At 38.0% G+C, this 15,354-nt stretch overlaps 1 protein-coding gene across 2 annotated transcripts in view; it reads left to right on the top strand.

The window, feature by feature from the left end:
• The window catches only part of LOC114656090 (ATP-dependent 6-phosphofructokinase, liver type-like), an 88,884-nt gene that overhangs the window by 33,092 nt on the left and 40,438 nt on the right, over nucleotides 1-15,354 (top strand). For both annotated transcript variants that reach the window (XR_007935698.1, XM_051931373.1), the window contains exons 4-6: nucleotides 5,019-5,208; nucleotides 11,193-11,358; nucleotides 13,457-13,501. Coding sequence is in view for 1 of the 2 variants with exons in the window: in XM_051931373.1 (XP_051787333.1) it covers nucleotides 5,019-5,208; nucleotides 11,193-11,358; nucleotides 13,457-13,501 (401 nt within the window). In the remaining variant the exon portion in view is untranslated. The remainder of the gene's footprint in view (nucleotides 1-5,018; nucleotides 5,209-11,192; nucleotides 11,359-13,456; nucleotides 13,502-15,354) is intronic.

The raw sequence follows: 15,354 nt of genomic DNA, 5'->3' as shown, positions 1-15,354 counted from the left end.
GCAAAAATCTCAAGTAAACTTTTTTCACGTTGTCATTATGGGGTGTTGTGTGTAGAATTCTGAGGAACAAAATGAATTTAATCCATTTTGGAATAAGGCTGTAACATAACAAAATGTGGAAAAAGTGATGCGCTGTGAATACTTTCCGGATGCACTGTACCTTTTACTTGGTCCACACAACGTCCCCCTACTCACATGTGTGTGACAATGGGGTTCAGGAAACCTGAAGAACCTACCGAGAATTTCAGTGGGAAAGAAGAATGAGCGTGAATGCTAATTTGATTCACTTGAAGTCTAGTAAGTTTGAAGTCTACCTTTCCTTTGATTTCAATATAAGGTTTGTAGTACTTAGATCCATCCAAACTGTGGAGATTGTTATGAAAGTGAGCAAAATAATAAAGACAGAACACTTTGTTTTATATTCAAGGAATATTCCATTACGTGTTTATATACAAGTGTGACATTTTAACATTGGTGAATGGACTTCACTGCTCCAGGCAAGTTACTAATAGCCTCACAATCTTCAGTAGCAGTAAGATCTACAAATCTGAAAGTAGCCGTGTTTAATGATTAATCCTAGAGCAAACATTATGGGTTTTGTCAGGAGAGTGGCGGCGATAAGATGGACTTGAAATATTAATGTCTAGCATACCGTATATGCAGTGTAAAATAAATAAAAAGTATCACAATCTAAAAATATATATATATATATATATATATATATATATTTATTTAAACACACAGAGTAGGGTTAAGTCAAACGTTCAAAGGTGAAAGTTCTGTGGTTATTAATTCAGTTTTTACAATAATGTAGTACATGCAGACTGTATAGCCTCACCTCATTTTATTTTGCTTAGACTCACTTTCTTATCTCTTCATCATGTTTCATTACATTAAATATATTGTCCTCATATTTTGATCTCTCATCCTTCAGGTAGTATGGAAAGTGTCACATTGTTCTTTTTGTGTTATTGTCAGCAGACAAAGCAAGTTAGTCTGAGCTATCAGTTTGTTAGACTGCTTTGTGTCCAAAGTTACTAAACGATTTATTTTTTTCATTTCTAACAAGAAAGATTTGTTATTCTAAATGATGAACTAGTAATGGTTTAAGAATAAGATGCCACAGTTAGAAACATTCAATCTTGTAAAGTGGTCTGTAGAAATGGAGTACTTGCAATGTCATCGTGCAGTGCTGATTTTTACCAATAATGCTAAATATCCTTGGGTTACGATTTTTTACCCCATCTGCGTCACTGAATTCCTTTGTTTGATACCTGTTATCAAAAGTATGCTTTGATGTGGACCTCTGGCAGTTTAAGACCTACAGTTTATCCATTGGCATCAAGTACATGGTTTGTAATTGTAAGACTGTTAGTATCACGCTCATATGGGGTATTACATCTCATTAAAAAAGTACCTGAGGGACCAAGGGGGCCAGGTAGTATTCACATGCTTTCTTTATCCTTCTTGGTGGTGGTATCCATTAAACAATTTGAATGAGGTGCTGTGTCTATGTATGCTTGTGTACACCTGTAAGAGAAAAGCATAGGTAAAAGTTTTTTTTATGCCGAAAAGTTAAAAATCAGATGTGTCCAGTGGATGGGTTTATCTACATTAACTTGTAGCTTAATAATAAAATATTGCTGGTCATTGTGTGCAAAAATGCAAAATCAGAACAATTTTGCACAAAATTAATAGGCTTCAAGAATTTAACAATGTAAAATGATTTTTAGGTTGTATTTTATTTTTGAAAAAGTAGTCCATTTACAATTTTACATATACTAAACAATAAATGCACCACCTTTCTAAACGTAACATTTTTCAATAGTAAGCCGAATCCCAAGGTGTTTACAAGAACTAGAGCACCACTATTTAAAGCATAGGTTTACTGATTTTCAGGTCTACGTTATTTGTTCACAGTCATGGTGTATATTAATTTACCAAATTAAATTTTGTTCTGAAGTTAAGCAATTTAAATACATTTTTAAAATACTGTTCTTGCACGTTAAAATGGAGGTGAGTGGAACTGAAGTCCAAAATATAAACAAAAATGTTAAAACTTACAGAATATATCCATTTTTCAAGCCAAGAATTTTATCGAGGAGTATACGTCCTGAGATGGCACACAAATTGCAAAACAGCATATCCATGTCATCGTACAAAGGAAAAAGGCAAAACAATTTTGTAAGTTTCAGCCATTTTAAAGAGACCAGCTTCATTTCATTACTCATCTTCCTCTGCACAGTATCTTCCATAGTGTACCTCTCAAAATCTCCAGTCTCTCTTTTTGACTTTATTAAATGTTATAGCCAGCCAGACAATAATTACTGACAAAATGTCACACAATCACTCACAGTATTTACACTCCCATATATAAACTGTATACACGAAAAAAAGGGGGATGGATGTAATTTACCTTACAGCACATGAAGAACTATGCCAAATTTCACAATTGACAAGTATTACTGACACATTTCAAGTATTCAGGGTTAAAAGAAGTAGTCATTTGCATTTACTGATACCAATCAGTCCATAAATACATGGAGAGAACATGCAAAGCCCATGCAGATCCTGTCTCTCTAAAGCAGGAATGACACCTCGGTACCACGCTGCCTTTGCTAAAGTTTTAGTACTAAACTTCCTGAACTTTAATCTGATTAAAAGTAAATGTATTCTTATAACATCTGTTTAGTTCTTGTCACTCGACTGCACTCTACATGTGTACTCAGCCTTGCTCTCACTAGCTGTAATTAGAGTACTGAAACACATACATGCAGCAGGCAATAATTATTGAGGAATATGACAAATAACTCAATTTGTTACTGTTTTGAGTCATACGTGCTTTTTGGACATACGTGCTTTTCTTGATTTGGGAATCTTGTGGCTCTTGTACATGCTCAAAGATGTGACTGTGCACATCAACTAGGAGTATGCCCAGATTTCCTATGCAAAGTGGCGATTTTAAATTTAGAAATTCCAAGTTCATCATTAAAGGGCGTGCATCTGATGTGTCTGCTGTAAATGTGCCATTTTTGCTAAAATGTTATTAAATAGTTAATTCCTGAATTGCTAGGGACCATGTAAACACTAAACTCAAAGACTCATGGGAAGAACTCTTTGACTTGAAGACCAACCTCTCTCTGTCATTCATTGGTCAAGTGTCCTGTCTTCAACTCAAAAAGTCCCTCCCATGAGTTTTTGAGTTTCATGTTGACATACACAGGCTGATAATTTGGGAAAAACTATTTAACAAAAGTTTTTAGCAAAAATATATTCATTCTGCATATTTTTGAGTTAGTAGTATTAAAGACATGTGGAATGTGCCACTGTCCAGCACTGGTTATCTATCGATCCTGTTTATGAAAATCTCTCTTATGTATTTACTCCAAGAAAATATGAAATTAAATCTTTTTCTTGGCCCACACTACAAAGTAGTGGAGTTTTCCTTTAACAGCTGTGCGAGTCACACAGCAAGTCAGAGGTAGGGATTGAATCAGCAGCCTTGTGGTTGATGGTCCAGAGTCTTTACCACAAAGCCATGCTGCCTCTGGTTAGAACACGTTGTATGCCCTACTGTATATATCACACAGCACATTCACTTGTTGATGAGCCAAACCATTTCTTATAAATGTCTGTAGTATTGTCTTCGTGCTTACCGACTATTTGACCGTTTAAATATGTCTTATGATTAATTTACTCAAGTTTAATTTAATTAGTTAGGTATTTTATAGTTAGCATTACAGTGAACCCTCGTTTATCACGGTTAATCCGTTCCAGACTCTACCTCGATGAATTAATTTTTGTGAAGTAGGATTATAAATAAATAAATCGAATATTTTCGCAGTTAGAGTATAGAAAACCCTTTTACGACCTTCTAAATACGTTTTTTAACATTATTAGAGCCCTCTAGACATGAAATAACACCCTTTAGTCACCATTACACTCGTATTACCCAATATATTAGACAAAATAAGAGAAAATAAGACATATTAGACGTCACAAATATTATATTATTATTGTACTGTACATTTAATTACACACACACACAGTTCTTACACACAACCACTAACCTATGAAGGCACGAGCTCAGTAGGAGAGTCTTCAGGTTATAAGCTGGAGCGCTGATCGTACCCTCAGAGGACACAGACGCCCCTGGGAAAACCCCTGAAACAGCTGACAGTCAACCTTCACATTGCTCCTTACCCTTCTTACTTGCACTATAACGCGCGATAAACCTCTCACGCGGTACTCCGCTTACTTAAAAGTATTGTGCAGCGCCTCTCAGCTTTGGAATTGGTTGTTTTGTTTCTCTCTCTCTCTCTCTCTGACATTCTCTGCTCCTGGCGGAACTGTCATCTCTGACTTGTCATGGAGCACGTTTAAACTTTTGAAAAGAGACAAATGTTTGTTTGCAGTGCTTTGAATAAAGTTCTTTTTTTTCTACAACCTCCTGTGTCTCTGTGCAAATCTGTGACCCAAGCGTGACAAGGTGGTGCAGTATCTTCAGCAGGTGCGTTGTTGTCTTCTTCCGCTGAAGGAGTACTAGGAGTAGGCAGTGGGTGTCTGGGTGCGCGGCTGAAGAACATCTTGATAGGCAGTTGCTGGCGCTGTCTTTTCATATGCGTGAGGAGGCTTTTGTATGGTATTGACATCTTTAATCATATCCAAGAGTTTCACCTTCTCCTGGATGGTAAGCATCTTCCTGCGGCGCTTAGTTTCATTGTCAGAAGGCTTAGAAAAAGCAGCACGTTTAGGAGCCATTGTGGGGCTTAGATAAAAGTTCTCAGAAAGCGCACGCGTAGTGACGTAAGCATGTATGAGAAAAAATCGCGATAGAGTGAAGCCACGAAAGTCAAAGCGTGATATAGCGAGGGATCACTGTACTTTTTTATTATGGTAAATGGCAAAAGAGTGTCTTTCATGCCTTAAGAACCTAAAGGTGACTGGAGCCACTTGGCCTAAATGTATTTTGTGGTTTAACATTCATAGAAGTCAAGCTTCTGCCTTTTTTATTTTAGGGTGGCACAATCATTGGTAGTGCCCGTTGTAAAGAGTTTATGACTCGTGAGGGGAGGCTGTCTGCAGCTTACAACCTGGTCCAGCGAAGGATAACCAACCTCTGTGTATGTGGTGGGGATGGCAGCCTCACAGGGGCCAACATCTTCAGGACAGAATGGAGTGGGCTGCTGGAAGAACTGGTCAAAACAGGTGTGTGGAAACTAAAGTGGATATGTGCCTGGCATGGGTGTGCATTGGTAATGCTTTAGAAGGAAATAGCCCCCCTCTCTGTTTGTCTGTCACTCCATCAGTTCAGGAATAAGAAATGAGCCATGGAGAAGTATGGCTGGGTGATGAAATGATAAAGGTTATTATTGTGAAATACATTTTCCTCAATAGAAATATAAGACTTGGTCGATAGAAAGTTGATACCACTCATTCCATGCATGTTTTGACAGACAACAGTAGATATAAATGCGGTTTTCTCAAAGTTTTTGGTCCAAGTATCAGTTGTCACAGCCACACATAATTATTCTGCTCTGTTGGGCCCTTAAGCAAGGCCCTTAACCTGCAATTGCTGAGCGCTTTGAGTAGTGAGAAAAACGCTATATAAATGCAAAGAATTATTATTATTATTAACAGCCTCTAGCATGTCATATATCCTTTCTCAATTTTTGGCTTTTTCTACCACATGCCGCGATACAGTCATCGGATGGGATAGTATCTCTTTAAACTTTAGACTTTCCAGTTTTGACTGCTGTGTCAACTATGTACTGCTCAAGTTGAATATAGCTTTCACCAGACACTGGTGAAACAGCCGTATATCCTTGTAAACAAAATCCACACATTTATCCTGTGTTATGCTTTTAGCATTAGTTGTTACTTTTGACAAGTTTGGTAACAATGACAGTTTAGTTTTTCCCTTCACTACGGCACACGGGTGGCACCTTAAACCTGAGGTGCCTTACATGTGCCCACTATATGGTAGCACATTTATTACAGCAAGCAAATGGCACTTGGTTGCTGTCGCCTTCGATAACAATTGAAAACAACTGCCAAACATCAGACTTCCCTTTACTGAGTTTTGCAGTCTTGTACTCCTCTTTTTTAATGCTGATTCCACTGATATAGATGTAAGGCTGTCTCTGAGCTCTGCAATCTTGAGATGGCTGTGTACAGGCACTATATGCATGTGTCCTAACTGCTTAGGCAGATAAATTATATGATTTCTATATATACAGAGAAAAGCCAAGCAAAATGACACCTTTTATTACAGAGAATGAATGTACATTCTGTTTTAAATTTAATTTTAGTATTCCAGACTCTAGATCCCACCAGCACATGGGTGTTGACTGCCTGCTCCTGCCTTTAATACTGCAACTCGGTCCTGAATCGCATGTGTCCCACAAGTCCCACAGTGTAGACCTCTGCCTTGGTGCATAAGCTGACCACAACTGAGGGAATATGTCAGTTTTGTTTGTTATCCTTTATTTACATTTCAAAGCTTCTTGAATTTGTACTGAGGATATATATGGAATATGTTTTGTCTATTTATTTGTGGGTTTGTTTCCCAACCATTTAAAACAGTTTGAATCTATGCAAAGTAAAGGATACCGTATAGAGGTAGTTTTTTTGAGATTTTATTTTGTATTAATACGTATTTTACTTATTTGGAACTGAACATATAGTTTAATTTGTGTTTTCCTGTAAAACTTGAAAGCTTTTTGATTTTAGTTTTAAGATTTCAGAAGTTAAGAATTAAGATTTTATTTTATTTATTTGGAGTTGACCAACAAATTTAGTGAGTTTTCCTGTGAAACTTGAACTCTTTTGACTGGTCAGAATTGAGACTTTTTTATTTTGCATTATCTATTTTATTTATTAGTAATTGAGAAAAGAATTTAGTTGCTCAATTTGTTAGTATTCTCCTGTAACACGTATTTTTTGACGGATCAGAAGTAAGATTTTAGTTTATTATATATACTGGTTTTATTTATTTGAAATACAGTTTAATAATGTTCTGCAGTACATTTGTCATGTTCAGCTTCTTACAGAAAATTAATAAGGTTAATTTTGAATTACATATTATCTTCATATCTCAGGAGTAAGAAATAACCTTTAAGCTTGACAGAAGTAGTGATTTGATTTATATTGTGATATATATTGATATCAATTGATATGAAAAAAATGATTGTGATAACATTTTTTTCCATATCGTGTAGCCCTGTAGACAAGGTGAAGAGACCATGACAGGTCACATTCATGCACACACCCAGTGGAGTCAATTATGGAGTTTCCAGTTGACCTAAAACACACTTCTTTAGGATGTGAGGGGAAACAAAGCTACACAGATGCAGGAGGAGCATGAAAACACTTCACAGGCTGTGACCAGTTTAGGATTTGAACCCAGGACTCTAGAGCTGTGATGCAGCGGTGCTATTCACTTTGTCACCTTACAACTCCTATTTTAACTTTTGTTGTTGTTTTCTGACCTTGTCTTTGATCAGGAAGAACTGTCTTTTATCTCCATTTTTTTAGTTTTTTTCCCCATACATTATGTATATGAAGTTTAAAGCTTTTATAAAGGAGCCAGAGCATCCATTCATTTTCATAGCCATTTAATATGTTTCTTAGACTGTTATCCTCTTTAATAAAATCCCTGTGTGTGTCCAGGTGTCCGTGTGTGTGTGTCTTCTGGTGAAGTGCGCATGCGCGGGGCACGGTGCGATGCGCAATATTACTGTCAGAGAAAGTTACAAGCGTTTTACGGAAATACAAACCAGTATTACTGTGAGAGGAAATTAAAGGTACACAATACAGTGACTCATATTACAGCCACATACAAGCCAGTATTACTGTCGGAGGAGATTAAAGGCATATTACCAACGCGCACGCCTGTATTTCCGCCAGAGAAATTAAAGGTATATTACGGACGTACAAGCCAGCGGACGTACAAGACAGTATTACTGTCACAGAAAATTAAAGACACACAATACACGGCGGCAGCCCACGAAGAACGGTCAGCTTAGCAAGTAAACATCAACAAAAGAGAGGCTGAAAGAAAGAAAAATACGACCAACAAAAAGAATGAGGTCAAAGTCCCTTGCCATTTAATATAATAATAATAATAATAATTCATTACATTTATATAGCGCTTTTTTATAGACTGTTCCTACTAATGTTTATGCACTACTGTTCTAGCGGCCGTTATTGTAACGGGCTAAATGACTAGTATTATTTATAATTTCATTAATTTAATGCACCTGCTCATTCCAAATCAGGTTCCCAGGAGGCTGGATCACACCCCAGCAATATTAAGCCTAAGGCACAAGCCAATCCTGAACATGGTATCACATGAAAAGAGCGCTATATAAAAATAATTCTGAGACGGGGCAGCATTGTGTGGCAGTAGTTAGCACTGCTGTCTAACACTTCCAGAGTCTTGGGTTCACATTCAGGCCTGGTCAGTGTTATCCAATTTGCTCATATCTGTTTGGGTTTTTTTCTGGATATTCAGATTTTGCCCTCCCATCTGAATGATGCACAGAGCAGGCTGATTAGAATCACTAAAAGCGAGGATGTGTATGCGTGAATATGCGCTGTAGTCATGTAATGACACCCTATCAGGGTTTGGTTCCTACCGCGCCCTTAACACTGCTGGAGCTTAGCTTATGAATAATACAGTTCAGAAAATGAACGAGGAATACAAGAAGCTGAAGGCATAGTAAAAGACAACAAGATGTGACTAGATGTGTTTGCACACTAAGATAGTGTGAAAGGCGCTATACCCGACACAGACTGACGCAGAGGCACGTACTTAAATAAACACACTTTCATTTTTCTTCAGCCGTGGGGCACGACTTCCCCATGTCCCACAGGCCCAACACAGTTCCAAAACACTCACAATAATCACAACAATCCTTCTGGCACCACCACTCCTCCTCAGGCTTAGTCCTCCTCCTCCTGACTCTGGCTTTCGAGTGGTGGTGGCTGGCCCTTTTTATAACCCACCCGGAAGCGTTCCAGGTGCTTGACCACCTGGTCCTAATTGCACTCCCAGGTGGGGCTGTAGAATCGTCCAGCCGGGCTGTTGGAAGGAGACAGCCCCCCCTAGCAGCCACCCCAGGCCCCAACCAAGCTGTGGAGGACTCCATCTCCCATGGAGCCCTGCGGGAGGTTGGGCAATCAGCGTCGGCCAGGGAGGCTGCCACCAACCGCCCCGGGGGAGGTATTGAGCTGTCTGTGGCTGCTCCCCCGGAACATACACAGCAGGGGCGTCCCGGCTGGGCATGGAACCCGGCCGTTCGTCACAATAGGAATCACTCTTTATTTTGCAGAGTTGGCAGTAAACCATTGCTCATTTCTATCAAGCAGGCTTATAAAAGTAACCTGACCATCTCCTAAAATAAAGTATTGGAGAAAACTGCTTTTGTGTCTTTATACTTCATTTATAACTTCTATTTTAAAATTTTAAACACTAGCTATATTTGTTTATCCTTTTAAACAGGCCTCCTGAGTTTTCATGGTGTTTGTGTTGCTGGCTACCTAACTTTTGAAGTTTCTGTATTTTAATAATTATACTATAACTAATCAAAAACTGTAAAATATTAGCTAAAATATTAACAGTTTACTTCAGAGATTTTATCATTTGTATTTGACCTTTTTAATAAATACACAATTTCTTTTTGTTTCCTTTTTTGATACATGTCTCATATCGAGTTAGGAACAACACTGTTTTGTGTATTTAAATGGTATTTTTAGGATTTTTGATTAGGTACAAAATAGTGCTTCTACTATGTAAATACACAAAATGGTGATGTTTGGACTACTACAGATTTGGTGCCCCATCTACCATAGTGTATTGTGTTTTCGTAGATTACTGCCAGGATGGAGTCAGGCGACCTCCAATACCATACTGGAAATCTGGGCTCTGAAAATTTGTTTATGTGGCTTTGTCTTCAGGAGATTCCCATATGCCAAAGAAAATGTCCCAAGACTGTCACCTATGCTACATTTGAGCAATTGTGTGATGTAAACGTTCTGTCTGCTGACATAAATGCTGCATTTGATCTACTGTGGGACAGAGAGAGTATAAAATACATGTATCTTAGTAGGAAATTTCACTTGAGCTCCCTTTGCAGTGGTAGCTCCCAGTGGAGGAATTCATAGAAATAGTGCTGTCTGAATTAGCTGATGAACTTTCCACTTATTCATTAAATAAATAAATAACCAGCAAGTAAGCCAGAAATGGTGATTGATGTGTTTAGTTTGCATTTCATTTGCAGTTAAAATAAATCTTTAATTGCATTCTTTGGGGACCAAGTAGAAGATTAACAGTGACCTTGTGTTTCTCCCAAAACGACGACTGGAAATGCAATGAAGTGGAAACGTGAAATATCAGAAATAGTAAGTCAGAAAGTTCTAAAGATCACATGAGCACAGCAAAAGATTACTGGCCTGGTGTTTGTGGATCTACTGTGGACCTAATTGTATTCTTAGACTTCCTTTTAATGCTGGGAAGGAACAATGCCTATTAAAAGTGTTCACCTCCTTAGAAGTTTTCACATTTTATAATAATGCGACATTGAATCACAATGGATTTTAATTTGGCTGTTTGGACACTGATCAACAGAAGAAGATGCTTCAATGTCCAAGGGATATTCAGTGACTTGGATGTTTTCTTGTCTCCATCCCTTGACTTGTGCTTGTCACAGAGTTCCCTGGAGTGGTTTTTCTGTCTTGATTGTGTAGGTTAGGCAGTGACAGCAGGCGACCAGGTGCTGGACCTTCCAGATGAGGGGCACGTATACTACAATCACTTGTGTTTTGTGTTTGTAATTAACTAAGACCAATTTACAGAGATCTGTTTTCACTTTGACATTAGTCTTTTTCTGTTGATCAGTATCAAAAAAGGAAAATTCACTGTGTTTCAGTGTTCTATAATAGAATGTGAACTCTTCCGAGGGGGTGGATACTTTTTAGAGGAACTATAATCTAGAAGTTGTGGAGCCGCACTTGGCTGGAGACTAATGCCTCTGGTGCCACTTTAATTTAATTTAATTTGATCCCAAGCACATCACCAAAGAAACGTTGCTTTCAGTGGCAACCCAAGCTAACCCATTCCCTCCTCTTCCCTTGAGAAGTCCAACTTCTTTAGCTGATTGATGATGGCTGTGTGTTTCTCTCTTTAATAGGAAAAATTACAGAAGCTGTTGCAAAGCAGTACAGACATCTGAATATCGTGGGTCTAGTTGGCTCCATTGATAATGACTTCTGTGGTACTGACATGACCATTGGTGCCGACTCTGCATTGCATAGAATCATGGAGGTCATTGATGCCATCACGACGACTGCTCAGAGGTACGCGCCTTCTAGTTTTTGTTGAACCTTGAGGGTGTCTTATTTAATTGTGAGTGGTAAAATAATATGTATGTTGAATGCAAAACAAAAATTAAACCTAATTTTTCATGAGAATATATGCAAATTAGACATTAGAAGTGAAAGATAATAACTAAAAAATTGGGTTTCACAGCTGAGAACAGCGCCAAGTTATGGCACTATACAGAAATGGTAACCGGCATGTTGTAAAGTTTTGAATTTCCAGTTTCATAGGCTGAGTAAATTGTATTTTTCTTGTTGGGTGTTTATTATTAGTACACATATAAACTTGTATGTCCTGAAAAACACATTTCAGTATCACTTGATATGGCTGAAGCAGGGAACTGGATAGAACACCTTGGTATTTACTCAGGCCACCACTGGTCTACTTATAAGATTCATTAAGTTCAAAATTTATATTGGGTTTCCTTGTGCCTCTGTTTGGGTTCAACTATTAAGGCACAGACCGCATAAGATCACCTTTTGAATAAATCTGACTTTGTTTAGTGTAGTGTATGCCATCTCTCCAATGTACTGCAGTGACCGTGGACAAGCACCATAAGGTCTCAGTGCACATTTCATCACAGATCTGTTAATATCTAGGTACATTAGAACTGAAATTTGTTTCTGATAGGCAAATGAAAGATGGTTTTAATTATTTAAAGATAAAAGCAAACTGTTTCCAATAATGTAACGTGAGCAAATTCATGAACAGCATATTAACTACGCTTTCTTTCTTTTAACGTCCCGTTTCAGTGAGTGTGTGATTGGCACTGGTACCTTCAATCACACAGCAGCTCTAGCTATAATGGATGGAGAGCTTTCAGACTCGTGCTTAGCCATTCCCATCCAATTTAGAAAAAAGAGATGTCATAAGAATTAAAGACGTACCTGACAGACATGTATGTTCAGTACAAGTCGCAAATCTGTTTAGACCAACTACCAGGAATGCCTCATGCTGGTGCATGCAAATGTCTCTTGGTGCTTTACTTGTATGAACCATCGCCAAATCAAATTCCAGGTAACTGTGGTTGTTTACTACATAGTACAGTATTTGTTGTCTCCCGGACTATAGCTAATTATTATTCCTGAAGTTTTCAGCTCCAGTGGAGATGTCACACTGGGACAGCTGCATGGGAAGTCCAACCTATATTTTGCACCTTGTTCTGCAATAGGCTACAGCCTTTTGGGGCATTGCATAGACTTCCACTCTTTATAGCATAAAATTTGTCTGCTAAATTTTAGTGACTCTTTTCATAGCTACAAAAATGCACTGCTTTTGTATGTAGTCTTTCTGCCTTAGTGGGGGTGCAGTTTGCGGAGGTATTTCCCGTTGGATTCCTTGTATTGTCAAGGTGTGCAGAACTCCATTATTTTGTGTTGTAATTGGTACAGTCTTCTGTTTCTCTTCTTGCTGACTAGTGTGCCGCTGAGGCTGAAATTTTGCTAGAGTGATTTTACCAGGGATAATTAAGAATTATCCTAGAAGTGACCTGCAAGAACAATGTGGCTTGGGTTGAAATTAATTTGACATCCTCAGTTTGTTTTTACATAGCCAAAGTTATGCATAAATGCGTCACTCAAAGTTCTGCGTAGAATGTCATCCAGGCATTTTAAAATAATTTGAGGGTGCTGATATTTAAAATGCCATTAGGTATTAAAGGTGCAATGTACAGGACATTCGCGATCAAGTAGGTGGAAAGTGTAATGTGCAGAATACTGGGACATTATAATACCTGTCCATGATGTTATTTAAACTAAATGAATCTCAAATTAGTAAATTTTAAAAGTACCAAGGGTGAAAAACTGAAACCATGCTGGCATTTGGCTTGACAAAAGAAGTGCCACACTGTAAAAGACTATAAAAAAGCTCTTCAGTCAGGCACCAAAGAAAACTCTGTGCTCAATTTAATGCTTCTTCATAGTTTAAGCAATGCTGGCCTAATGGGGGTACACTTGGTGGCACCACCTGCAGCAGACAGGGACTAGAGGGACATGGATGGGGGAATCACTTAATTGTTCAACAGTTAACTGTGGTTTCTGTTCCTTTTTCTTTTAAGACTGTTTTTCTGTCTTTTAGTCACCAGAGGACATTTGTGTTAGAAGTAATGGGGCGCCATTGTGGGTGAGTTTATTTTTGGATATTGAAAAGCATTATGTCCTAATGTGTAACATTTTGTATCTGCCGCAGGAAATTTCATTTGCACCTAAACATAATTTCAGTGACCAATTTATAATAAAGATTTACATACTGGAATGGTAGGTGACCAAATATTTGCTTAATGTGTGGCTCTGATGGTACAGAGCTTTGAATGTCATACACATGTTGTAGATGGGACCTGTAGGGGATTAGTGGGCAAGAGAAAGTTGGCAAACCATGGGGGGCGGGGATGAAAACTTGCAATTTTTAATAATAATTCCCGTGCTAAAGTGTTTTACAAGTTACTGATCCATTCACAATATCCACCTTCATAAAAGGACAATTGTCTGTGTATCTGTGTGTCCATCCAGTTGCTAAATCCCTGTCACCCCAACAGATGGCACACCACAAACTTTAATGAATCCCATACCAAGTGGCATAAAACTTAGACTTGTGCATTGCATTTGTCATTACAGCAGATGTAATGTGCCATCTGTTGGAGTGACAAATGCAATACATCCATCCATCCATTTTCCAACCCGCTGAATCCAAACACAGGGTCACGGGGGTCTGCTGGAGCCAATCCCAGCCAACACAAGGCAGGAACCAATCCCAGGCAGGGTGCCAACCCACCGCAGGACACACACAAACACACCCACATACCAAGCACACACTAGGGCCAATTTAGAATCGCCAATCCACCTAACCTGCATGTCTTTGGACTGTGGGAGGAAACCGGAGCGCCCGGAGAAAACCCATGCAGACACGGGGAGAACATGCAAACTCCACGCAGGGAGGACCCGGGAAGCGAACCCAGGTCCCCAGGTCTCCCAACTGCGAGGCAGCAGCGCTATCCACTGCACCACTGTGCCGCCCCAAATGCAATACATTTTATTAAAAAATATATTCCAATAGATAGTGCCCTGCAAATGTTAACTCTGAAGTCTGCGTTAATTACTTAGATTTCAAGCCATCTTAGATGGATAGTACAGTTAGTGTGTGTAATACACACAGTTTAGAGCAAAAGATCTGAAGAATTATATAAATGAGAGATTTCAGTTTTGGTTTTTAATACATTTGCGAATCTTTCTCAAAACATTATCATTTGTAACATACGTAGATTGATTGATGGACACAAATGGGGAAAATACTCCTTTTAAAATTAAATTTAATATGCAGAAAGTGAAGCCTTCTATCTATCTATCTATCTATCTATCTATCTATCTATATATATATATATATATATATATATATATATATATATATATATATATATATATATATATAAAATATATTTATGTGTGTGTCTGTGTTTGTGTGTTTATATAATACTAAAAAAAAGAGGGAGACATAAAAACAGTTGGTGTCGAGGACGGAATACCCAGTTTAATTCTGTGCAGATATCTGCAGGAGAAACAAAGAAAACAGATATGAGGATTATTATTACACTTGAAACATCAATTAAAGCCTTCAACATTAAAACAAATGTTTATTTTAATAATTTAAAGTTTACTATAGAGTTGTATAGCTTATTACAGTCATGTGTCAGTGCATGGGAGAAAAGAGGCCCACAATCCATGATGAAACGTGTGCAATAGTGTTGATCAACATGAAAGATTTTGCTTCTTTTAATCTGTGTTTTTAATGCCTATAAAAATTATGCATCCTTTTGTTCTAATACTTTACATTGTAGTCACACTGAAGATGAGTGATAAAGAATTGGGAAATTTGTAGTGAGACTTGCAGTGGATTTGTTAGGAAATGTTTTACAAAAGTGGTTGCCAAATTTGCACCTGATAATTTTATAAGCACCTGTGACATCGGTTTAAAGTATTAGA

The sequence above is a fragment of the Erpetoichthys calabaricus genome, chromosome 8 (genome assembly GCF_900747795.2).
Source record: "Erpetoichthys calabaricus chromosome 8, fErpCal1.3, whole genome shotgun sequence".
Lineage (NCBI taxonomy): Eukaryota > Metazoa > Chordata > Cladistia > Polypteriformes > Polypteridae > Erpetoichthys > Erpetoichthys calabaricus.
Note: the sequence above shows the minus strand (reverse complement) of the source record. Positions and strands in the feature narration are given on the sequence as shown.